This window comes from Bufo gargarizans, chromosome 1, assembly GCF_014858855.1.
Source record: "Bufo gargarizans isolate SCDJY-AF-19 chromosome 1, ASM1485885v1, whole genome shotgun sequence".
NCBI classification, from domain to species: Eukaryota; Metazoa; Chordata; class Amphibia; order Anura; family Bufonidae; genus Bufo; species Bufo gargarizans.
Window position 1 is genome coordinate 654745449 of NC_058080.1, and position 26672 is coordinate 654772120.

General features: G+C 46.7%; 1 protein-coding gene across 2 annotated transcripts in view; it reads left to right on the forward strand.

Annotated features, from left to right (window-relative positions):
- Nucleotides 1-17222: 17222 nt before the first annotated feature.
- Nucleotides 17223-26672, forward strand: part of SSBP2 (single stranded DNA binding protein 2) — a 191232-nt gene continuing 181782 nt past the window's right edge. The window contains exon 1 of one of the 2 annotated variants that reach the window (XM_044276018.1): nt 17223-17368. In XM_044276018.1, coding sequence (XP_044131953.1) covers nt 17313-17368 — 56 coding nt within the window. In that variant the 5' untranslated portion in view covers nt 17223-17312. The remainder of the gene's footprint in view (nt 17369-26672) is intronic. The other variant, XM_044276019.1, reaches the window with a different exon arrangement.

A 26672-nucleotide genomic window follows, 5' to 3' on the forward strand; every position in this document is an offset into this window, starting at 1 on the left:
AAACAGTTGATACATTTGGCGCAAATCAAAATGCCATGATTTTTGGCAAATTTTACGGCATAATTCTGACTCAACATGATTTGTAAATATCCCCCAGTGTGTCTTACCACTAGCGTTGAATTGGATGCGGACCAAAAATGGTCGTGTGCATGGGGCCTTATGAAAGTGTATTGCTTCCTTAGTTTATTGCTGTATGGTTGTGGAAACAGTACTTTCTAAACCAAGATGGGCAACAGGATGAGGATGAGAAGGACTAAAGCAACCAAAAGGCCCCTTGACCAAAGCGATTTGGAACACATCAAGGCCTTCTTAAAGGGGAAGTCCCATCAGAAAATGACATTATCTAAGTCAAGTTTCTATTATAAACAGGAAGGAACAATACAGGAAGCAAGGCGGCGTGTCTCCTATGTGGCCACATCCAGGAAAGCTTTTCTAAGTAAAAAATAATAGCCTCAACATTACAAAAAGAACAAACACATAATCTGGCTTCTACAGACTTACCTCTAATCAAGAAAACTTAAAAGACACAGATCAGACATTACCTTTAAAGTATAACTGTCATATTTTTATTTTTTTTGGAGTATTGGATTGTGGTGATTAATATCCCCTTGGTGGCCCTATTTCAACTTTTCACTGTGTATTCAATTACCCCTTAATTCCACAGTTTTGTTCCCTGCACTGCCTACTTTTACCAGTGCTTAAAATAGGGTTGCTAGGCATGGTCTGTTGAAGGACGGAGAACGCAGAAGCACGCAGCGTGCAAGGTCAGATTACAGACAGACAGGGACTGTAAGTAAATAATTAAAGCCAGGTCCTGTCATGCCCCTCTGACTATGTGCGGAGGTCGGCTAGAATAGCAGCACGAGTTTAGTGTTTTGTTTTGGAGCCGTGCTGGATCCGCCTCTCATCAGGTGCACTGGGTGGGGTCATTAGTTTAAGTAGCACTCCATCCCAGTGCTCTGAGCGGATTATAGGAATCACTTTGGTCTTGGAAGCTAGGAAGGAAGGTTGTCTGTTCCAGCTCAGAAAGATAAGTGTGGTTTCAAGTTTTGTTGTTGCTGTCTTGGTTGTTTTGTGTCATCTCTCCCATCCAGGTTCTGTGCGAGCAGGCTGCTCCTATTTCCCCTCTTCACCATCTCAGGGAATTTAGGGTGTTTCAGCCCAGGCACAGGGACACATCATACCTACCACCAAGGTTTGCATGTGGGCTGAGCAGTGCAGGGAGAGAGGTCAGGGATTAGCTAGGAGGTGACCCTTCCCCTGCCTCTTGCCTAGAGCCTGGTTGGTGGTTTACCTGTGACTCTGAGTGCACATCCGCCGTGACAGGTCCTCCCCAGCAGCTGAGAACAGTGCCTGGGCTGTGTGCACTTCTCCCTGTCCCTGCGCTTGGCAGACGCTCCCTCACTCAGCAGAGCTGAAGAAGTAGAGTTGAAGCAGCGCAGAGCAGGGAAGGGAGATCTGCCATCTGCTCAGTGTATAAATGAAAGCAACATGTGGTAAGAGGACCCCTTTGTGCTACAGGAGATTAACCCTTTAGGAGGAGGGCTCTGGTTAATGACACTTTTGGTGGCTATTGTTACTGGCTAGTGAGGGCAGGCGGGATTAGCCTCAGGGTGAGGGCAGTGGAGGCCATCTTAACTGAATAGTGAAATTGCAGTTCTATGCAGACTGGTTGCTAAGGGCTGAATCTTATTAAATATGGGGTAAGTCAGTCTAAGGCCTAGTTCACACGAACGTATGGCTTTTTCAGTGTTTTGCGGTCCATTTTTCACGGATCTATTTTTTTGTTTCCGTTGTGTTTTTGTTCCGTTTTTCTGTTCCGTTTTTCCGTATGCCATGGACAGTATACAGTAATTACATAGAAAAAATTGGGCTGGGCATAACATTTTAAATAGATGTTTCAGAAAAAATGGAACGGATACGGAAGACATACGGATGCATTTCCGTATGTGTTCCTTTTTTTTTTTTTGCGGACCCATTGACTTGAATGGAGCCACGGAACGTGATTTGCGGGCAATAATAGGACATGTTCTATCTTTCAACGGAACAGAAAAACGGAAATACCGAATGCGGAAATTTTCTTGTGGAACCATTGAAACGAATGGTTTTACCCACACCAATTGTAAGAATGGGGGCCCGCGTACCCCGTGCTATATTGGAACTCAATATAACTGGGGACAACTCCTTTAATATAACTGGAATGCCTCTTTAGAACAGATGGCATCAGCATGCTCATTCACCACAAACCTATCAAACTGGTGTAAAGCAGACCTGGCTTTGTTGCCCAAAGCAACCAATCAGATTCCACCTTTCATTTTTCATAGCTTCTTTGGAAAATGAAAGGTGGATTCTGATTGGTTGATATAGGCAACTAAGTTCTATTTTACACCAGTTTGATAAATCTTCCCCTTAGGCCTCTTTCACACGCACATGACAGATTAGGTCCGGATGCGTTAGGTGAAACTCACATCATTTTGCAAGCAAGTTCAGTCAGTTTTGTCTGCGATTGCGTGTGCAATGCGTTTTGATAAATTTTTCACGCACGTGATAAAAAACTGAAGGTTTACAAACAACATCTCTAACCCTAAGTTCACACCTGAGCGTTTTACAGCGCGTTCCTACGCGCTGTAAAACGCTCAACAAGGAGAAACCAATGCTTCCCTATGGGAATGGTTCTCACCTGGGCGTTTTACAGTGCGTACGATCGCGCTGTAAAACGCCCGACGCTCCAAAAAGTTCTTGAGCTTCTTTGGGGTGTTTTGTCTCGCGTTCCCGTACATAGACTTTCAGGAACGCGCAACAATGGGCGTTCGCTTGTCTCTGTATGCGCGATTGTAAACGCCGGTACAATCGTGCATACAGAGCGCTCGTTTCAGAACGCTCAGGTGTGAACCCAGGGTTAGGGTACTTTCACACTAGCGTTTTTCCCCATGCATTCTGAATGGAGAGTAATCCGTTCAGTTTGCATCAGGATGTCTTCAGTTCAGTCTTATTGACTGATCAGGCAAAAGAGAAAACCGTAGCATGCTACGGTTTTATCTCTGGTGAAAAAAACAGAAGACTTGCCTGAATGCAGTAACCGGCATTTTTTCCCATAGTAATGTATTAGTGCATTCAGAATACCGGAATGCCGGATCCATCCTTCCGATTTGCGTATGCGCAGACTGAAAAAAGGTGAAAAAAGTAAATGCCGGATCCGTTTTGCCGGATGACACCAGAAAGACGGATCCGGCATTTCAATGCATTTTTTTTGACTGATCAGGCATTTTTAAGACTGATCATGATCCTGATCAGTCTTACTAATGCCATCAGTTGGTATACGGTTGGTATACGGTTTGCCTGATCCGGAACTGCTTGCCGGATCTCTCTGCCGCAAGTGTGAAAGTAGCCTTAGCAACCATCAGTGAAAAACGCATTACACCTGCACTTGCCTCCGGATGCAATGCGTTTTTCACTGAAGCTCCATTCACTTCTATGGGGCCAGGGCTGCATGAAAAACGCTCAATATAGAACTTGCTGCGTTTTTTAACGCAACGCAGAACTGATGCGTGAAAAAAATGCCCATGTACACAGATCCATTGAAATGAATGGGTCCGGATTCAGTGCAGGTGCTATGCGTTCACGTCACGCATTGCACCCGCACTGATAGTGTCTTTTCTGGGATAGTCTGCACAGACATCCAAATTGTTGCTTTTTTACTCTTTTTGGCCAATTTTGCACCAAATACACCTAGAATATTGCACACGTGCGACTCTGACACTATTATACTGCTTGTCATATACATTAATACCGGTACTAAACTGGGAGCAGCCTGGCTATGGAACCTGGAACACCACTGTAATAATGTAGGACATGCAGCAGTATAAGGACAATACGGCGAGTCTCCCTACGTCTTGTAGTATCAGTCCCTCCTTTATAATCACCTTTTTTTCCTCTGGCTTTCTTTTCTAAAACCAAACCCAGGACTGGATCAAAAAAATGAGAAGTGGAGAGTTTTCCTTAGGCCAGATTCACACACAGGGTTTAGGAGTGTTTTCATGGTGTTTTGGGAATTTTTACCAAAACCCAAAACACTTTAACCAGATGTTTGCTGCTATTGTATAGAAACATGCATATCTTTAGACATATGACATTTGGTTTATAGTGTTTTTATCAAAACAAGTGCTCAAAAATACATGTACAAGAAAAACATCATTTTAAAACGCCAGTATGACACTATAAAAAAAAAACTATTTGCAGTATTAGAAAATGTAAAAAAACTGGGGATAGAAGGTCATCAATATCAGATAGGTCGTGGTCTGACCCCTACTGTTCTGCAGTAGCTCTGGTGCTGGAATTACACAGTGGACAGAGCTGGTTACTGCAGTACTGCTCCCATTCACTTGAATCAGAGCAGGGGGTGCCAGGAGTCGGACCCCCGCTGATCTGATCTGAGGAGAGGCCATCAATATGAAAATCCTAGAGAACCCATTTAACAAAAAATTACAAATGGCTGTGTAACCATGTGGATGTTTTTAGAGCAATGTAGGTTTTTTCGCTACTTTGTAAGAGCACAGAAATATATTGAAGGGGTTGTCCGGCCTGTGAAATGATTTTTTTTCTTAAAAAAAAAAATCAAAATGGTATAAAAACATTTGCCTTTGCTCCCATTCAAGTGCTTCTCACACTGGTCGGTACTGCTTTATCTTGGTGGTCCCTCTTGTCAAACAGGAAATGACCGCTCCGGCAATCAATGGTAGCACCGGTGAATACTTTATCCAATATGGCTGAGCGGTTATTTTGTGTATCGAGTAGGACTGACAGGGGCGGACTGGGAAACTTAAAGTGGGCCCTAAAAACTAAAAGTTGCCCCATGTAGAAGGCAAGTCCAAATAGACAGAAGGCAGGGCAACACAAGTAGGGAGGGCCTCCACAAGCCAAAGTAGGCAGGGACAATAGAAGTAGGAGGGTTCAGCAATACTGTAGTGCAACTGTGATACAGTTGAATTCAGGAGGGCATCTGGCTGTTGGGCAGGTACATAAGTACCTGATGCTCCTAGCATTAGGCCTCATGCACACGACCGTTGTTGTGTTCCGTGATTTTCTGCAAACCCATTGACTGCACCGTTTGTCATCCGGCGTCCGTGTTTCCAGTCTGTGAAAAAAATATGATCTGTCCTAATTTTTTCACGGGCAACGGTTCGTGGACCCATTCAAGTCAATGGGTCCGTGAAAAAACACGGAGGCACACAAGATTGTCATCGTCGTCCGCGTCCGTTTTTTTCCTATCATTTGCATGGCAAACTTGACTTAGGCCTCTTTCACACTTGCGTTGTCCGGATCCGGCGTGTACTCCACTTGCCGGAATTACACGCCGGATCCGGAAAAACGCAAGTGTACTGAAAGCATTTGAAGACGGATCCGTCTTCAAAATGCTTTCAGTGTTACTATGGCACCCAGGACGCTATTAAAGTCCTGGTTGCCATAGTAGGAGCGGGGAGCGGGGGAGCAGCATACTTACCATCTGTGCGGCTCCCGGGGCGCTCCAGAATGACGTCAGAGCGCCCCATGCGCATGGATCATGTGATCCATGCGATCACGTCATCCATGCGCCTGGGGCGCCCTGACGTCACTCTGGAGCGCCCCGGGAGCCGCACGGATGGTAAGTATGCTGCTCCCCGCTCCCCACTACAGTTTACCATGGCTGCCAGGACTTTAGCGTCCCGGCAGCCATGGTAACCATTGAGAAAAAGCTAAACGTCGCATCCGGCAATGCGCCGAAACGACGTTTAGCTTAAGGCCGGATCCGGATCAATGCCTTTCAATGGGCATTCATTCCGGATCCGGCCTTGCGGCAAGTGTTCCGGATTTTGGCCGGAGCAAAAAGCGCAGCATGCTGCGCTATTTGCTGCGGCCAAAAAACGTTCCGTTCCGGAACGGAAGACATCCTGATGCATCCTGAAGGACGGACTGTCCATTCAGAATGCATTAGGAAAATCCTGATCAGTATTCTTCCGGCATAGAGCCCCGACGACGGAACTCTATGCCGGAAGACTATAACGCAGGTGTGAAAGAGCCCTTAAATTTTTCCCATGTCTGCTGATCCTCCAAAAATAAAGGAGGACACACGGAAACAAAAACAGACACGGATCACGGAACAATGGAACCCCTTTTTGCGGACCGCAAAAAATACTGTCGTGTGCATGAGGCCTAAGTTAATGCTGAGAGCATGAGATCGTTATGTACCTGGTCAGCGACCATGAGGAGGGCTCAAGCGGCCTCCTGGGCATCAGCCCACCGGGACATTTCCCTGTAGGGTCTATAGCTAGTCCTCCCCTGGGAACTGGGAAGCACTGGAATGGGAGCATTAGGGGATCAGTTAGATGTGTATTACTTTTATTTTATTTTTTGCCATTCTGACCTTTTTTTTTAATTACCTTACCAGCCAGAGGGCTAAAGGTTCAATAGGAACTTTCCACACCGAGCTGCTCAGCATTGTATACATAGGGTGCAGCACCTCAGTGGCCAATGCAGGATATTAATATTCTATACACTGCTACCTTTTGTATTACAGCTATGTGGTTATACGACATTTTAACATATAGGCTAAGCTCTCGGAAAAACTCTCAACAAAGTGAAGGCTACAGGCAACTTCCAGAGCAGCAAACAGATTTCAATGTATATCTATATCTTAAAGGGACACTACCATCACATTTTTTCTCACACATTAAAGGGACTCTGTCACCAGTTTCTAAACCCCCCTTTTAAAACTATTGTTCTCTCCATGGTGCCCTTGTCATTACAAAGCTGTTGTTATAAGATAAATCCGCCCTGTAGTTTTGATAAAAATCGCTTTTATCTAACCTGTCAATCTTCTGGATAAGGTGCCCAGGGCGTTTCTGAAGGTCTGAATCTGCCGCTCTCCGCCGCCGCCGTTGGTGCCCAGCTCCTCCCATGATCCTTTCAGCGCCACCTGGATGTAATGAAATCCGCCTCCGGCTCTCCTCAGTGCCCCCTCCTCCTTTTCAAAGATCCCGCGCGTGCGCACAGGCCTGTGCCTGATGCGCCCGTGCGGACTTTTAGATTCTGCCTCGTTGAGCGAAGTGCGCAAAAATGCGCAAACGCGCGCTTCGCTCAACGAGGCAGAAATCTAAAAGTCCGCACGTGCGCATCAGGCACAGGCCTGTGCGCACGCGCGGGATCTTTGAAAAGGAGGAGGGGGCACTGAGGAGAGCCGGAGGCGGATTTCATTACATCGAGGTGGCGCTGAAAGGATCAGGGGAGGAGCTGGGCACCAACGGCGGCGGTGGCGAGCGGCAGATTCAGACCTTCAGAAACGCCCTGGGCACCTTACCCAGAAGATTGACAGGTTAGATAAAAGCGATTTTTATCAAAACTACACGGCTTATAACAACAGCTTTGTAATGACAAGGGCACCATGGAGAGAACAATAGTTTAAAAGGGGGGGTTAGAAACTGGTCCCTTTAAGGGTTCATGCAGACGGACGTATGTTTTTTTGCTGTCCTCAAAAATGCGGATCTGTTTTTTTTGTGGACAGTTCAGCATGTCGATAAAAAAACGGATCCGCATCTTTGTGGACCAATAGACTTCAATGGGGCCACATCCTGATTTTCACTGACAAGTATAGGACATGTTTTATTATTTGTTTTGAGGAGCCGCAGAACAGAAGAAAAGATGCAGACTGCGCAGTGTTTGCTGTCCGTATCTTTTAGGGCCCCATAGGAGTGAATGGATCCGCGTTTAATTCTATGTCATTTTTTCTCCAAAAACATGGTTTTCTGGATATATGTTTTTATAAATGACGTCTTGTCCTGGCTCTTTAACCTCCACTTTGTTTGGACTTTTAGCAAAGCAAACAGCCTCGCTTGACGTTCTCATTCACACCATTCACTCTGATCAGAGACGAACGGGGACGAGTGACTCAATTTGAACCTCACACATTACACTGATAAGTGCACTGCTCTTATGTAGGCATCTTTATCTAGCCCTGTCAAGAGAATTATAGAGATGTCATCCCAATTCTATAGCCACTATTATACGAGCAGATATAATCTTCCCATCACAACAGCGGTAAACTAACAATGAGTTACCTATCTATATAGGTGGTTTATCTCTTTGTGGTAACTAGGGTGGCCACTTGCATAACCCCAAAAAGCAGTACACCCTAGGCCACTCCTTCCCCCATTAAAGGGGTTCTGCACTTTCAATTAACTGATGATCTATCCTCTGGATAGATCATCAGCTTCTGATCGGCGGGGGTCCGACACCCGGGACCCCCGCCGATCAGCTGTTTGAGAAGGCAGCGGCGCTCCAGCAGAGCCGCGGCCTTCTCACTGTTTACCGCCGGGCCGCCCGCCCACTGACGTCACGACTCTGCTCACTTGAATGGAGCTTAGCCGCGCCCACTCTAGTTGATACAAGTCGTGACGTCAGTGGGCGGGCGGCCCGGCGGTAAACAGTGAGAAGGCCGCGGCGCTGCTGGAGTGCCGCTGCCTTCTCAAACAGCTGATCGGCGGGGGTCCCGGGTGTCGGACCCCCGCTGATCAGAAGCTGATGATCTATCCAGAGGATAGATCATCAGTTAATTGAAAGTGCAGAACCCCTTTAAGCAATGCCCACCAACCCCAGCCTCCTCACAGTAAGGCCTCTTTCATTTTTTTCCGTTTACGGGACGTTTTTTGCGTTCCGTATACGGTTCGTATATGGAACCATTCATTTCAATAGTTCCGCAAAAAAAACTGAATGTACTTCATATGCATTTCATTTCCGTTTTTCCGTTCCGTTGAAAGATAGAACATGTCCTATTATTGCCCGCAAATCACGTTCCGTGGCTCCATTCAAGTCAATGAGTCCGCAAAAAAAACAGAGCACATACGGAAAGGCATCCGTATGTCTTCCGTATCCGTTCCGTTTTTGCGGAACCATCTATTGAAAATGTTATGCCCAGCTCCATTTTTTCTATGTAATTACTGTATACTGTATATGCCATACGGAAAAACGGAACAGAAACGGAAACAAAAACTGAACAATGGATCTGTGAAAAACGGACCGCAAAACACTGAAAAAGCCATACGGTCGTGTGAAAGAGGCCTAATGGTGCCAGCAAGAGAAAAGAGAGTGACCACCACTCTTACATCCACAGCCACCTTACAAGCACCTGCCTTACATCTTCAGACCATCCTGTCCTCCCGAGACCTTATGGTGCATTGTGTGCGGCCATCTCTAACCTCCAGTGACTCACTAGAGCGACCTGACTGGCCGAGGGTGATAAGGGCAAGGATTGGCTTAGCAGACAGTGAATAAGGCCTGTTTCACCTTTGCATGCAGAGGTATTTGTCTGTCCAAATCCCGGCATATGCCATATTTGTCCGGTAATATTTGAAGATGCCGGATCTGGACATGGAGCCAGGAAAGTGGATTGTCCGGCCTAAAGCCTGACATCTGGCCACCCTAGAGCAGACTGCTAGAGTTTAAAACCCCGCTCCTTTCTGATTTCAGTGTCCCTTTAATGAGTATCTATATTTTATTTATTCTAGTCCCGGTGCCCTCGGCCGCAGAGAAAGCTCCTTACAAGAAAGCTGTAAGATGATTGATTCTATACCTGAATTTTACATGTTCATAAAATCCTGCCTGAGACGCGCTATTCCCAAACTATCCCCCACCTCTAATTTATCGGACTATAGGCTCTCGCTATTGGGAGAAGGCGTATAAAACCAACCAGGCTGAAACAGCAACAACAAAGCAAGGAAGCCAGGGGCCTGCTGAGATATTATCAGCTAAAGTCTCACTCCCACAGGGGTGGGGACCCTGGGGGGACTCGTACTGTAGGTGAAGACTAAACAAAACACAACAATCACTGTCAAATCTCATGGGTGTATTCATACTGGCTCTGTACGGATGTACAATCTGTCCAATGCCATACATGTGCTGAATAGTCATCATTTAGGCCTTACGGCTTATTATATTATAGTATTAAGGTTTTATTTCTTAAGTACTAGAATATAATGTTTGTGGGGTTTTTTCCCCCGAAGAAGCAGGGGTTAATTGTGAAGAGAGGGAGGGTCTGAGGAATAGCATGCTATGGTATGTTTGCAGACAGGATGGGTGTGAAGGCTTTTTGCTAAAACTGCCCCCTCCCAAGGTATGTACTATAGGCATATATTTGAGGAGAGATTCTGCAGCCGCTTGTGTCTCCTTTTCCCAGGCAGAGGCGCAGACAGCAGCTTGTTTCCTGTCCATCCTTAACCCTTCGCTGCCTGCGACCCTCTCTCTTACACATCCTTTCCAAAGCCAGCGCCCTGAACGGATATAGTGCCTGCGTTCACACAGCCTGACACATTTAGAAATGGTGTCAATGTGGGTATAGTTTTACTAGATAAGCAGCAAATTCATAAAAATGATGCATGGGCCTGTGTGAATTTGGCAAGTATGACAGTACGACCTCTGAAAGAAGAAACGTCTCCGTGAAAAAGAAGCGAAATGTTGCCTCTGAGAAAAAGAAGCAAAATGTTGCCTCTGAGTCATTTCCACTGGGCAAGGTTTGTGTCAACGAAGAGAGAAAAGATCCTGCTTTTATTGCAGAAACAGCGCCACCTGTGTTCATAGCCTCTGTGCGGTACTGCGGCTCGCTCTGATTGTATTGAATCAGGGTGAACTGCAATAGCAAAGGCCTCATCCACAAGACCGTGTGCCAGCCGTGCCCGTCTGCAGACCGCAATGCACTGGCAGTCCAGACACCCACCATGTCCCCGCTGTCCGCAGACACAGGCCCATTCACTTGAATGGGGTCTATGATCCGCAGAGGATGGTATTATAATGACTGCGGGTCTACGGTACTGTAAGCCACTGGGATACTGTGAGTTCAGGTCAGAGAAGCAGTCTTTGGTCCAGGAAATGTGGCCGTCACACAGGCGTGTTTCCAGGACCGGACACACTAGTGAGAAATTAGCCTTAGGGTCCATTCAGACGACCATAAGGGCTTCATGCTCGTATTGCGGCCCGCAAACTTGAATGGGTCCACAATCCGCAAGATACGGAAACAGATAGGACATGTCCTATCTTTTGCGGAACGGAGCCATGGATCGGAAGCGCTCTTGTTGGATTTTGGGTCCGTGCCTCTGCACCGCAAAAGATAAGACATGTCCTTTTTTTCGCTGTGTCTTGCGGATCGCGGACCCGTTCAAGTCAATGCGTTTGCATTCTGCAAACATAGTCCATACGGCTGGTGCCCGTGCATTGCGGTTCTCACAATGGGCATGGAGCACTTACATTTGTCTGAATGGACCTTCAGGCCCCATTCACACGACCATGTGTGTTTTGCATGCTGTCCTAATTTTTTTGCAGTGCCCTTAAAATTAATGGGTCTGCATCCAATCTTTATTTTATTTTTTTACCAAATCCAAATTTATGCTAGCTAACCCCCCCCAGACTCACCTTTATACCCCACCGCCCTACATCTTCTAATACCTACCCAATTAGCTCCCTTATATATCCCTCTGCATAGATCATCTATTGCTCTCCGCTCACCTCCCCTGTGACATCTGTGCCCCCAGCTACATCTTTCTCAGACCTGCTCCCATTTTAGTGCGAGGATCCACAACCTTCGGTCTCATGCACATGACCCATTCATTCCTATGGGGCCATCTGCATTTTTTGCGGATCCGTGTGGCCGTTGTTTATATTATAGAACATGTCTTATTCTCGGCCGTTTTGCGGATGAGAATAGGCATTTCTAATGATAGGAGTGAGAAAAATGTGGATTGCACACAGAAAGTATCCGTATTTTGTGAATCCATGATTTGTGAACTGAAATATCGGATACGTTCGTATGCAGGAGGCCCTAAACACCACCATAGCCATCTGCCAGTGCCTCCCTTTGGATCGCTGTGAGTGGAAAATGTTGAATCCACTAAACCAAACAGACTCTATATAAGTGTTGCACACTTACACAGGGCTATTTTTTTGGCGCATTGTGGCAATAAGGCCTTATTTACATGACCGTGTCCAATTTCCTATCCACAAACAAATGGGTCCATGAAAAACAGATAGCACGTAGATAGCTTCCTGTGGCCATTTGCCCACTCCCATACTAGAATGGATGAAGAATAGGACATGCTCTGATCGGCGCTCTGATCCGTGACAAAAACAATGTGTGAATAGCCCCATTGACTTCAATGGGTCCTTGTGCTGTCCTTTAAAAAAAAAAAAAAAAAAAAAAAAAAAGAAGATGGTCATGTGAATAAGTTCTAAGTATGACCCTATGTTCTCCTTTCATGCTCTCCTCAGTGCACTTTACATCAGCAGAATTTAGGATGGAGGTCTAGGTAGCACTCACGTGTACTGAGGCACAAATGAATGGGTTGGGAGCACAATCCCTGGGGCTTTTACCATTTTCTGCCCCAAAAATTGTGCCAATATGGAAGTCATTGTCATGGTCAGGTCAGGGACAGGGCTCCAAGCAAGTGATAAGCTTGAAGTGATATATTCAAATTCCATGATAGCAAAAATGCAGCAAGCACAGGTTGTTACATCAGTGTGTGCCTACATAGAAGAAACCCTTCTTCAGGCTTTCACCTGTTCAGGATCCAGCCATACGTACATGCGTGGTGCCAGTCAGGGACCTCTTCCTCTGTGTCTCATTAATGGTAGAAGAGGTTGGATCAAGGGTCTACAATGTATATACTGTCTCGTGTAAGTCCTGTCGTTGGGGCAGTCTAACAATAAAGACTACAGGGAGTGATGAAGCATCCGTGACAATCATAGGAGCTTCTTCATATATTGTACTAGGAAGTTCTCAACGTGTTAAACATTTTCCTTGAAATGACTCAGTTCTTCCTTTTCACATAGATTAACTGAAATCCCAAAATGACACCAGCACAAGGGTCTGAGGCTGCTGGTTTCAGTAAGACATCTCACAATGTAGGTCCAATTTAGGATTAGCAAGGAAACTGAGGTCTTGGGTGATTGCCCATGGTTGTCTAGATGGTGCTAGGTGAGATGACACAAGTTATCTCACCGAGAAGTCACGAAGACACGAGTTTCTTTTACAGCAAAAATTATTTTGCTTAATTTATTTTCCATATATTGATTGTGTGTTATTGTAATTAACAGGCCGTGAACAAGGTTCGGGAGGACCGAAACGTTGGCCGATGTAACTTATAATCATTAGTGGCATCTCAAATAAAATTACTTTCCTTATTCACCACCAAAAATTTTGAGTGCCGTGAATTATTCTACAATGTTACTCTGGAGGAAACCTCCATCACTGAGCACCGAAGATAACACTATACGCAGTAGAGTGCCAGCCATCTATCTTGTTCGTTCCTTTACAGCAAGGGCAGACCGATTATAAAGTCCAGACCACTGCTTCGTATATATATTTACTATTTATATAGCTGTTTAGCAGACACCCTTACATACACCCACATGCTTGGTTCTAAGTAAGCCGGCCAATGTCAGGCACCTCTTGTTATCCCCATTGAGAACAAAAGGATCAGGTATGAATTGAACTTTCCTGACCTTTCTTTTCCCCTGACATCTGCCGTTGGGGAGAAGCGAGACATTCCATTATACATTAGATGATCTGCCAGTACAGCCGAAATTGTCAGGTCCAGGTTACGTTCATCTAATGTGTATGGCAACCTTTAGTAATAGGTGTTCCACTAGATTCACATTGAACAATGGTGTCTATAGGATCAGCAGGGGGCACCAAGAGCTTCCAGAACTATAGTTTGGGAGGTCGGTACTGTCACGCTTCGGTGTGGGAGCGAAACACGACACCGAGCATAAGAGGGAAGGGGGAAACAGGGAATCAGGACTGAGAACTAGGGAAGGAAGATGGACAACTTCTAGTGAAAACCCAAACAAAATCCTAACTGACTACCAGTATGAACAGACCCCAAAGGTAGGTGAGTTCATATGCAGGAATACCTAGAGTTATATCTCACCCTATAGGACCCTGGTACTAATGGCAGGGACAAGACTACTTGTTCCTCCAAAAGGAAAGTCGAACTGGAGTCTACTTCAGGTCTAATACAAACAATAGGGAAATGCAACACACAGAACCCAAACAATATACAAAAGGGAAAGGAAAGACTTAACTTCAAAGAGGCTATGGAAGCACCAGGAACTCAAACCACAAACAATCCACAGGCACAGAAGCTATAAACTGTACAGCATAGTGGGAGAAGCAACTATAAATACGGAAGGTTAAATGACCACAAAAGCAACACCTGGAGGCAAGAGGTGTGGCCATTACCAGAAACAACACAGACACCTATTGATCCAAAAGGAAAACCTGTCAGATCAAACCACATGTTGCCAGTGTCACAGATCTCCTGACAATCACTGTCGCCGTGACATCTGTATGTCTTGGTTCATCCGTGCCAGGTACACTTTGCTTGGCATCCAACTTAAAAGGACAGTTCTCAGCCAATCAGCATTGCAAGGTGTGCTCTCCACAAAGCCGATTGGATGAGAGTAACTAGGCTTTTCTCATACACATGTTTTTCCAGCCAGATGCCAGGCACAGCAAAATGAAACGTTGCCACAGAGTCTCCTGTTCTACAACAGAATCTTCTCTAGAAGAGTTTGTCCCCTTTCCTACTATATATGAGACATAAAGCGTGTCTTGTTATATGTACACAGCTTCCCTGACTATCCACATCTGGATGGGTGTAGAATATGGTGAAGTAAAAGTGACCCATATTATTATTAGGAAGTGCACATATGATTTTGGTGAGGTTCTGCATACCTTCTACGACACAATTAATAAGAACTATGACTTATATTCTGGCCATGTACCCCTGCCAAGGTCCTGCATACATTATGATACAATTAGTAAAAACCATGGCTTACAGTGCCTTGAAGAAGTATTCATACCCCTTGAATTTTTCCATATTTTTTCATGTTACACCCACAAACTTAAATGTCTTTTATTGTGATTTGATGTGATAGACCAACACAAAGTAGTATGTGTGAAGCGAAAATAAAAATTTTATTAAATAAAAATCTGGAAAGTGTGGTGTGCATTTTTATTCAGCCCCCTGTACTCTGCTACCCATCGATAAAGTCCAGTGTGACCATTTGCCTTCAGAAGTCACCTGATTAGTAAATAGAGTCCCCCTGTGTGTAATTTATTCTCAATATCACTACAGCTGTTCTGTGAAGGCCTCAGAGGTTTGTTAATGAACATTAGAGATCAAACAGCATCGTGAAAACCAAGGAACACACCAGACAGGTCAGGGATAAAGTTGATGAGAAGTGTAAAGCAGGGTTAGGGTATAAAAAAAAATATCCCAAGCTCTGAACATCTCATGGAGCACTTTTCAATACATCAACTGAAAATAGAAGCAATATCGTATAACTGCAAACCTACCAAGACATGGCCGTCCACCTAAACTGACAGCCCATGCAAGGAGAGCACTAATTAGAGAAGTAGCCAAGAGGCCCATGGTCACTCTGGAGGAGATGCACAGCACAGGTGGAAGAATCTGTGCACAGGACAATTATTAGTCGTGGATTCCACAAATCTGGACTTTATGCAAAAGTATCAAGAAGAAAGCCATTTTTGAAAGTAAGTCCTGTTTGCAGTTTGTCACAAGCCATGTAGGGGACACAACAAACATGTCGAAGAAGGTGCTTTGGTCAGATGAGACCAAAGTTTAACTTTTTGGTGTAAATGCTATGTGTGGCAGAAAACTAACTCTGCACTTCACCCGAACACACCAGGGTGGTGGTGGCAGCTGTGGGGATGCTTTTCTTCAGCAGGGACAGGAAAGCTGTCATAGTTGATGAGAAGATGGACACAGGGCAATCCTGGAAGAGTCTACAAAAGACTTGGGCAGAGGTTCACCTTCCAAATGGACAATGACTCTAAACATACAGCGAGAGCTACAATGGAATGGTTTAGAATGAAAGCATGTTCATGTGTTACGCTACTGTCACACTAGCGTTTTTACTGGATCCGGCAGGGCTCAGCAAAACCGCTTCCGTTACTGATCATACAACCGTCTGCATCCGGTTGTATTATCTTTAACATAACCAAGACGGATCAGTCATGAACTCCATTGAAAGTCAATGGGGGACAGATCTGTTTTCTCTTGAGTCCACACCAAACCACGGACAGAAAACCGCTGCTTGCAGCGTGATTCTGTCTGCGATGGCGACGCAACTAAATGGAACGGAATGCATTCTGGTGAACTCTGTTTCGTTCAGTTTTGTCCCAATTGACAATGAATGGGGACAAAACAGAAGCGTTTCTCCTCCGCTATCGAGATCCTATGACGTATCTCAATAGCGGAAAGGAAAAGCGCAGGTGTGAAAGTAGCCTCAGAATGGCCCAAAGTCCGGACCTAAGTTTCGTTTCAGAGTCTGCGGCAAGACTTGAAAATTGCTGTTCAGACGCTCTCCATCCATCCTGACTGAGACTCGGCTACTTCACAAAGAACGGGCAAACATTTCAGCCTCTGGACGTGTGAAGCTGGTCCAGACCCCCAAAGACTTGCAGCTGTCATTGGAGCGAAAGGTGGTCCTACAAAGTATTGACTCGGGGGGCTGAATACTAATGCACGCCACGCTTTCCAGATTTTTTTTAATCAAAAATGTTGAAAACCATGTATTATTTTATTTTTATTTTACAATCACTTGCTGCTTTGTGTGGGTCTATCACATAAAACCCCAATAAAATATATTTAGGTTTGGGGGTGTAATGTAACAAAATGTGGACAAGTCCGAGGGGTGTGAAGACTGTGGGCTGAGGTGCTGGTACCTGGCTTCCATGCTGGACTGTCTGGTGTATGGGCACCACACGTCCTGGCGCGGCTACCACACATGAGGAGTAGTACAAAGGCGGCTGAGGCGCCCCATAGACCGTAGCTGTGTGAGCGGAGGATCCAGGCCGCACTTTCCTTCCGCCCGGCCCCCTCCTGTGCGCGAGCTCCTGGTAGCGGCGGGCGGGCAGCGAGATGCATGGAACAGCCAGTTGTTTAAAAATCCTTCTAGAACGGTTTCAAATCCCCCCTCCCCCCCCCAGCTCCGAGGAAAGAAGAAGGAGGAGGCAGCGGCAGCCTGTGTGCGCCGCTCTGAGCCCGTCCTGCTGGGGAGGAGGAGGGAGCAGCACAAGAAAGGAGGGAGGAGGGGAAGGAGGGGGAAGAGCTTGTCCATCAAACTGGTTGCTATAGAGAATGGGCGGGGCCGGCCGCCGGGCGGGCCTATCAGGGAGGGCGCTGCTGGTGTCGCCATGGTGACGGGGTTGTTCCCGGGGAGGCTGTGATCGGTTGACAGGTGTGTGACAATCGGAGCTTTCTGCAAGCATGTACGCCAAAGGCAAGAGTAACAGCGTACCGTCCGACAGCCAGGCCAGGGAGAAGTAAGTGGCGCTCAGCCCGGGGGGACGTGTGCGGGGGGGACAGGCCGGGGCTTCACCAAACTTCCTCCCCTCATCTGTGTGTGCGGGAGACGAGCCGCCGCTCCGGTGCCGGGGGAAAGTAAGTTTGGGGCAGTGAGTGCATGGAGTGCGCTGCCTGTCCGGTACCGGCCGCGGGCTCGGTGTGTACAGCTGACAACCACCGCCGTGCTCTGTCTATGGCTGACAACCCAGTACTCTGTGTGTACCCGACAACCCAGTGCTCTGTCTATGGCTGACAACCCAGTGCTCTGTGTGTACCCGACAACCCAGTGCTCTGTGTGTACCCGACAACCCAGTGCTCTGTGTGTACCCGACAACCCAGTACTCTGTGTGTACCCGACAACCCAGTGCTCTGTCTATGGCTGACAACCCAGTGCTCTGTGTGTACCCGACAACCCAGTGCTCTGTGTGTACCCGACAACCCAGTGCTCTGTGTGTACCCGACAACCCAGTGCTCTGTGTGTACCCGACAACCCAGTGCTCTGCCTATGGCCGACAACCCAGTACTCTGTGTACCCGACAACCCAGTACTCTGTCTATGACTGACAACCCAGTACTCTGTGTGTACCCGACAACCCAGTGCTCTATCTGTATGACTGACAACCCATGCTCTACCTGTGTATACCCGATGGTTTATCTGTGTATGGCTGACAACCCCACGCTCTGTGTGTAGTAGAGCTGACAACCCCACGCTCTGCTGTGTGTATGGCTGACGTCCGATCGTGTCGTACGATGGAAGACTGGGGGTAGGTGTTGCAGATATCGTACGGGGTATGGAGGGCTGTACACTGTGCGGTCATGCGACAATCCTCGATGCGATATTGGCGCAGGATTGTCTGCCCGCACACTGTAAACTTTCCCCGCCGCATGTGCTGTCCTCCGGCGGCGGCTCAGGCGCTCCTCCCGGGGCAGCGCCACCGACCCCGGCTCTTCACCAGTCCCTTCCCGAGGACCGTGCGGGGACATCACCTGCAGCCCCGGACCGCCAGCCTTCTTAAAGGAGCCGCTCACCGCAGAGTGTGGAAGGTGGCTGCTGCCAGGGAACAATAGCTTGTGTTCTGCGGGGGCAGCCAGGTCCTGTGCCGGGTGTGGGTTTGGCTGGACACTGTTCAGACTGATTTATTATCAGGTTTTCAGGGAACAATGTAGCAGTCGTAAGGACACTGTCAATGTGAGGGTGCACTCCTGAGGGCGGCATGCTGTCAGTGTGGTGGTATATTATTATATTTTTATTTATTATACTCGCTTATATTGCGCGCTGACATATTCCGCAGCATTAGCATCGCGCTGTCCCCCATGGAGCTCACAATCTAAGTTATCTATCAGTCTGTCTTTGGAGTGTGGGAGGACAGCGGAGCTCCACGCAAACACGGGGAGAACATACTAACTCCATGCAGATGATTTCCTTGGTCGGATTCTAACCCTGGACCCCAGTGCTGCAAGGCACCAGTGCTAACCTGAGGAGCGTCCATACTGTCGGTGTGGCGGTACACTCCAGAGGAGCGCTTGTGCTGTCGGAGTGGCGGTACACTCCAGAGGAGCGCTTGTGCTGTTGGTGTGGCGGTACACTCCAGAGGAGCCCTTGTGCTGTCGGTGTGGCGGTACACTCCAGAGGAGCCCTTGTGCTGTCGGTGTGGCGGTACACTCCAGAGGAGCCCTTGTGCTGTCGGAGTGGCGGTACACTCCAGAGGAGCCCTTGTGCTGTCGGAGTGGCGGTACACTCCAGAGGAGCCCTTGTGCTGTCGGAGTGGCGGTACACTCCAGAGGAGCGCTTGTGCTGTCGGAGTGGCGGTACACTCCAGAGGAGCGCTTGTGCTGTCGGAGTGGCGGTACACTCCAGAGGAGCGCTTGTGCTGTCGGAGTGGCGGTACACTCCAGAGGAGCGCTTGTGCTGTCGGAGTGGCGGTACACTCCAGAGGAGCGCTTGTGCTGTCGGAGTGGCGGTACACTCCAGAGGAGCGCTTGTGCTGTCGGAGTGGCGGTACACTCCAGAGGAGCATCTGTGCTCCTCTGGAGTACAATAAAATAATGGAGTAATACCGTACCGATCCTGCCGCTTACCTGCACCTCCACTGGTTCCTGTATCCTCCCCTCCATTAATTATGGTGGGACATGGACATGTGACCATTGCAGCCAATCGCTGGCTTCAGCAGTGTCCATGTCCACAATCATCCCTAGAGTGGAGGATACATACACCGGTGGGGGAGCAGGGAAGCGGCAGCGCTGGAGCGGTACACTATCACTCTTATTTTATTTTAGTCTTTTGGTCAACAAATAATATTGTGGTTTACAAGACCGGGTGAGGGAGTTTTTGGCCCACACTTGGCACAGTCACCAAGTGGATCCCTCTCGCACCCAGCGGGAGCCTGTCGCTCCTTTCAGTAGAGCTAAACCTAGAGCAGGTCCGCATGAAGACCCACGGCAGAATCCTCAGCGCAGCGATTTCTGCCGTGGAAAATGTGGAGGATTTTGTTGTGGAAAAAATCCTCTGTGTGAACCTAACCTTCTGGCCTGTTCACATGGTGGGTCACTTCTGAATGCTGAGCGCAAGTGACACCCGTCTGGACACTGCGACAAGAATGGATATGTCGCCTCTTGATGTGGTCGTGGCTTTAAAGAGGACCGGTCACCGCTCCTGACCTGTCTGTTATAATGGCTTCATGCCTCCCCCATGTAATAACAATTGTGGAACATCTGTTCTTATGACTCTATGTTGTGTCATTCCTTTATTATTTCTACTAGAAGCTATGAATAAGTTTCTAGCAGTCTGCAGTAAGGGGACAGAGGGGAGGTAACCAGTTGGGGGGGTGGTTCTAGCACAGTCTGACTCTATCCAATCAGTGCTGCCATTGTCAGACTCTGCAGGTACACCCCCCCCCCCCCCCCCCCAAACTGGTTACCATCCCTCTGTACCCTTACTGCAGACTGCTAGCAATTCATTCATAACTTCTATGGAGCGGTGTAAAGGCGGCACGGTCTAGAAATTGTGCAGCTCTTAACCAACATCTGTGGTCTTCAGGAGCAGAACATTGTCCCCAAACCTGTAGATCTGAGCATCGTATTCTGTCAAACTAATCTCCCTGCTTAGATTTCAAGTGGCAGTGCACCGGGGAGCTCAGGATGATATATACGTCAGTAGTTATAGGGGGCGCTTTCCTTTTATTTATATTCTTCAGATCATGCTGCTGCAGTGCCTACTGTCTACTGTCTGAGGTAGTCTGAGACACGCCCCCTGTCTCACTATTGGTTCAGGCTGTTGCTCTGCCTTCTCTGATTGGCTGCGGTTTATAAACACTTCTTCACTAGGAGCAGAACGATTGTAAATACCAAAGCCCCAATGAGTAGACCTGATTACATAACGGAGGGGTGGGCCGGAGTAACTGAGGCCTAGGGGGTCTCTTTACATATTGTATACAAAGGGAACCTGTCACCGGCACCATGCTGCCCTTACTGAGGCATAGTGTAGTGACAGAGCCGCTGATTCTGGCACCTCAGTCAGTACTGAACCCTGCAGCGCCGCAAGGAAGAGGAGTCCGCTAAGGCTCGCTGTCACTGCCCTCCCCCGCTGACGGGTTTCTTTCTTGTGCACAACAGAAAATAAACCCGCCAATCATTGGCAAGAGAAGGCAGACACAGCAACCCTCAGCGGACTCCTCTCCTGCATAGTGCTGACGCGGGTTCGGCAGTACAGTACTGACTGTCATGATAAAATTCAGGGCAGCAGTATTAAGGGTCCATTCAGACGTCCATGTGTGTTTTGCGGATCCGCAAAACACGGACATCGGCGATGTGAGTTCTGCAATTTGCGGACCACACATCGCCGGCACTTAATAGAAAATGCCTAATCTTGTCCGCAATTGCAGACAAGAATAGGACATGTTCTATTTTTTTTTTCCGGGTAGCGGAATTGCGGTCCCGGAAGTGCGGGTCCGCCATTCCGGATCCGGGCAGCGCACTGTGCTGCCCCATAGAAATGAATGGGTCCGCATTTTGCGGAACGAAATTGCGTACGCGTGAATAGACCCTAAGGCTTTTTTCACACTACCGTATGGCTATTTCAGTGTTTTGCAGTCTGTTTTTCACGGATCTGTTCAGTTTTTTTTTTTTTTTTTTGTTTGTTTCCGTTCCGTTTTTCCGTATGCCCTATACCAGTGATGGGCAAACTGCGGCTAAACTACAACTCCTACCATGCCCTGCTGTAGGCAGCCTTTGCATGCTGGGAGTTGTAGTTCTGGAACAGCTGTAGAGCCGCAGTTTTCCTATCGCTGCTCTATACAGTAATTGCATAGAAAGAATAGGTCTGGATATAACATTTTCAATAGATGGTTCCGCAAAAACGGAACGTATACGCACTTCCGTATGTGTTCAATTTTTTTTTTTTTGCAGACCCATTGACTTTAATGGAGCCACGGAACGTGATTTGCGGGCAATAATAGGACATGTTCTATCTTTCAATGGAAATACGGAAACAGAATGCATGCGGAATACATTCAGGTTTTTTTTTTTTTTTTTTTTTGCGGAACCGTTGAAATGAATGGTACCGTATACGGAGCGCAAAAAACGGCCCTGCAAAACGGGGGGGAAAAAAAACGGTAGTGTGAAAGAGGCCTAAATTGGATGTTTCATCAGTCGGTCAGGGTATATGGATATTATAGAGTAAAGGGGAGGGGGTTACTCTATCCAGGATTTTTTATTTTTATTTTTTAACTCTAAAAACCCCTTTCACTATGTTTTCTATCTTTAATCAGAGATTATTATTTTTTTGCAGAGGTGACAACAGAAGTGCAGCCATATTGCTTGTCGCCTTTCTGTTTGCTTCTCAATATCTGTGGGTAAAACTGTTATTTTGCTATCAATGAAACCTGCTGAGAAAATGCTAGTTCTTCCGGAAGGGGACTCTGCGTGCCGCTGTGCATGCACGGTGCCCATAGCCTTGTGTATGAGCCAAACCCGATTACCAAACTTTGGCTTCTTCTGTAACGTCTTTTACAGCAGTTTAAACCATTCCGGACCATCATTTATTAGCCAGAGCAGATGGTGGATACAGAAAGTGTCTTTTGCGCTGGAGAATCCAGAACATCCATGCATTATGCGGTCCATTGATTTCCATGTGAACTGTGTAATGCTGTAATTCACCACTAGTGGCACTGCTGAGCGACGGAACACTTGTCTTTTTGAACTCCCTTACAGCAGGGATCAGCAACCCCTGGCGCTCCAGCTGTTCTGAAACTACAACTCCCAGAATCCTCCTTTCACTTTTATGGGAGTTACAAGAAGTAGGTTTTCATGCTGGGAGTTGTAGTTTACAGATGACAGCTGATTTCTGACATCCCAGCAGTGGCATCCATTATAGACAACCCCATACTTTTATTTATGCAGAACGTATTTTAAGTAAACACTTTATTTTTTATTCTTTTCTTTAATAAAAAAATAATAATAATTGCCTGCTCAGAGCCTTCTGGATCCACACTGACCCCCTGTCTCCGCTGATCCAGAAGTGACCGACCAGCTATACGCACGTCACTGCCGCCGGCCAGTCAGTGGCTTCAGCGGTGACTTGTGCCGTTACAGCACACTTTTCTTTTTGTTATTTCAGTTCTTTAGATTGCTATGGTTTGTTGTTGGCTCTTTTTTCTCTATATAGTACCTCACCATACAGTCTATAGGGGAAAAAATTTTATTTATCAAACTTTTTTCTCCCTCCAATAGCGCTGATTATGCCGTTTTAACAGTTTACAGTGCAGTTTGTAGTAGCGCGCCAAGCAATTTGTCACTTGTCACAATGAGCTGATGCAGGACCTGATCAGAGTCTGATCAAATATCTCTAATGTGGATCTAGTTGGCATTGCTTTATTACTATAGCATATGGGATGATTTAGTAAAAAACTAAACACCTAAAACATTCCACTCGCAGGCTGCGCTAAACAGCACCTATAACAAACATTTGGTGCCCGCTGGAAAGCAGCATGAAATTTGGTTACCTGCTGCCTCATTATCTGAATTGAATTATTAGGGAACTGCTCGTAATGCAGTAGCCTAATGTAATTATCAGGAGCTAGACTTCTTCAGGAAGACATGCAGGGCGAGAGAAAATTACAAATATTTAATGTTGCCGCATAGAATTACTTTTCTGTCTTTCCGAACTGCCACAGTCTTCTTAGGTTTTAGAGGAGGAAAATAAGAAAAAACATTTTTTATTTTTTTCGTCGGGCCGCCGATCTGTCGGACCGTAAAATAAAAAATGACCTTTCCTGCCTCGGACAGCATGCTCTTCCTGCACTCACCGCTTCCAGGTCTTCTGCCAGTGCCACACTTTACTGTACCTTATGTCGCACAGCATCAGCGTGGCAACTGGAGGAAGACCCAGGAGAGGCGAGTACAGCCAGTGCTAGCAGCGCTACACTCCACTCCCTGTGCCTCCTGCGTGCTAATGAGCACTGCCATTTTTTTCCCTCACTTTTGTGTCTTATAAAGTGAAAAATATGGTATATTTATTAAAGAACACAAAAAACATAAATACCTAACAACCTTGCTACAAAGTTATCGTGTTATTTAACACCCTGGAGTGAGCCCAAAAAATATAAAAAAAATAGTTTTTGCTTATCATGCAAAAAAAGGAATTTAAAATTGATCAGTAAGTAGTATGTACCCCAAAAAGATACAATACATGCACAGCCGCACACAGCCATGTCCACAGGAAAATATAAATGTTATGGGTCTCTTAGCCGTGCAGCGACAAATAAGTTGTAATATATAAATTTCATATTGATGTAACCATACTGACAAAAAAGTAGTAAAATTATTATACTTTTTTTTTTTTTTTTTTTTTTTTTAATACGGTACATAAATTATAAGTATAATCACATCTACCGGCTCCTGAAGAATAAAATTCACATAATTTATACCTCATGGTGAATGATTTACAAAAAAAATATATAAAAATTGGAGTAGTGCTGTTTTTAGTTTTGTATTTTTACCCATTTTCTCTACCCTCATGCACACGACCGTATGTATTTTGCGGTTTGCAAAAAAAATAAAAAAATGGATGCCGTCCGTGTGTGTTCTGTATTTTGTGGAACGGAACAGCTGGCCCCTAATAGAACAGTCCTATCCTTGTCCATAATGCGGACAATAATAGGACATGTTCTATTTATTTATTATTATAAAATCTAGAATTTTTTTATTTATTTTTTTGTGTGGACCAATAGAAAAAAAGTGTCAGCCTCTGGTGGCTGGACAATGGGAGAGCACATAGGCTGGTGGTTTTTCCTATAGTGTGCAAGCATGACCACCACTGATGGATTGCAGGGTGGTCTGTAACCATGGAAACGAGAAGTGCATAATGTGATGGAAAAATGAAACCAGCCAGCAAAGGAAGCAATATGGATAATAACAATATATTAGAAAGTAGTTTGTATTAACTTTCTCTACATGATAAATGCCACTTACTGAAGTGAGACACCCCCTTTAATCCTTTTGCCTTCTTGTAAGGACCGGTTCCCAGTAATGCAGGTAATTTATGGGGCCCAGGAGCTGGCCTTTTAGATAAATAGTCTTGACAAGTTAATAATTACCAGCCGCAAGTACTTGGAATATCCTCCAAATACAAGGCGCACTTTAGTTTACTACTTGTGGCTCGCAGTGACTAAGGCAGCTTGGCATTGAGTGTCTAATATGTGTTCAGTGATGTGTCCGATGTTGTAGGCAATAGATTTCTTAGTTTCTGACAGAAAGGATGTCTGGGGTTATGTATTAACAAGAAAGGGGGGGGGGGAAATCACATATAAAAGGGGTTGTCTCATCATGGACAATGGGGGCATATCGCTGGGATATGCCCCCATTGTCTTCTAGGTGCAGGTCCCACAGCTGAAACCCACACCTATATTGAGGACAGAGCCCCGCAAGTGAAGGAGGGCTCACTGCGCATGCGCAGCCACCCTCCATTCATTTTCTCTGGGAACGGCGAAAATAGCAGAGCGCTGGCTTGGCTATTTCCGTCGGCCCCATAGAAATGAATGGGAGCGGGGGCTGCGCATGCGCGGTACGCTCCCATTCACTGCTATGGGGAGCCTGCTTGGTGGTGGCTGGACCGGAGTCCTCCAGCCACCACCTTGCGGGGCTCCGTTCTTGATATAGGTGCAGGTCCCAGTGGTGGGACCCGCACCTATAAGACAATGGGAGCATATCCTAGCGCAGTGGTGGCGAACCTATGGTACGGGTGTCAGAGGTGGCACTCAGAGCTCTCTCTGTGGGCACCCGCACCCTGGAAAAAGTCTATGGTGTACCAATATGCCTTAGGGCTCTTTTTCACATCTGCGTTCTTTTCTTCCGGCATAGAGTTCCGTCGTCGGGGCTCTATGCCGGAAGAATCCTGATCAGGATTATCCCCATGCATTCTGAATGGAGTGAAATCCGTTCAGGATGCATCAGGATGTCTTCAGTTCCGAACCGGAACGTTTTTTGGCCAGAGAAAATACCGCAGCATGCTGCGCTTTTTGCTCCGGCCAAAAATCCTGAAGACTTGCCGCAAGGCCGGATCCGGAATTAATGCCCATTGAAAGGCATTGATCCGGATCCGGCCTTAAGCTAAACGTCGTTTCGGCGCATTGCCGGATCCGACGTTTAGCTTTTTCTGAATGGTTACCATGGCTGCCGGGACGCTAAAGTCCTGGCAGCCATGGTAAAGTGTAGTGGGGAGCGGGAGAGCAGCATACTTACCATCCGTGCGGCTCCCGGGGTGCTCCAGAGTGACGTCAGGGCGCCCCATGCGCATGGATGACGTGTTCGCATGGCACGTCATCCATGCGCATGGGGCGCTCTGACGTCATTCTGGAGCGCCCCGGGAGCCGCACGGATGGTAAGTATACCGCTCCCCCGCTCCTACTATGGCAACCAGGACTTTAATAGCGTCCTGGCTGCCATAGTAACACTGAAAGCATTTTGAAGACGGATTCGTCCATTCAAAATTGATTTTTATGCTACAGTCGCAGCATGTCACAGAGCGACACCATAGACTATCATTATAAAAATTGTTGCGCGACAAATGTCGTCGTTTAGACCTAGCCTAAGAGTTATACAGTATCTGCAGAGGACAATCTGTCGTGAACAGGATTTCTAAAGCCCTGTTTTTTCATAATGCGGTCTTTAGGGCGAGTTTATTTTGTTGAATAGGTCTTCCTATAGCCTTACAGGTCTCCTCGATAGATACTTACAAGTGGCCTTTGTAACCTTGAGCTGTCCAGTCCAGGCTCAGCCTGCCTACCAT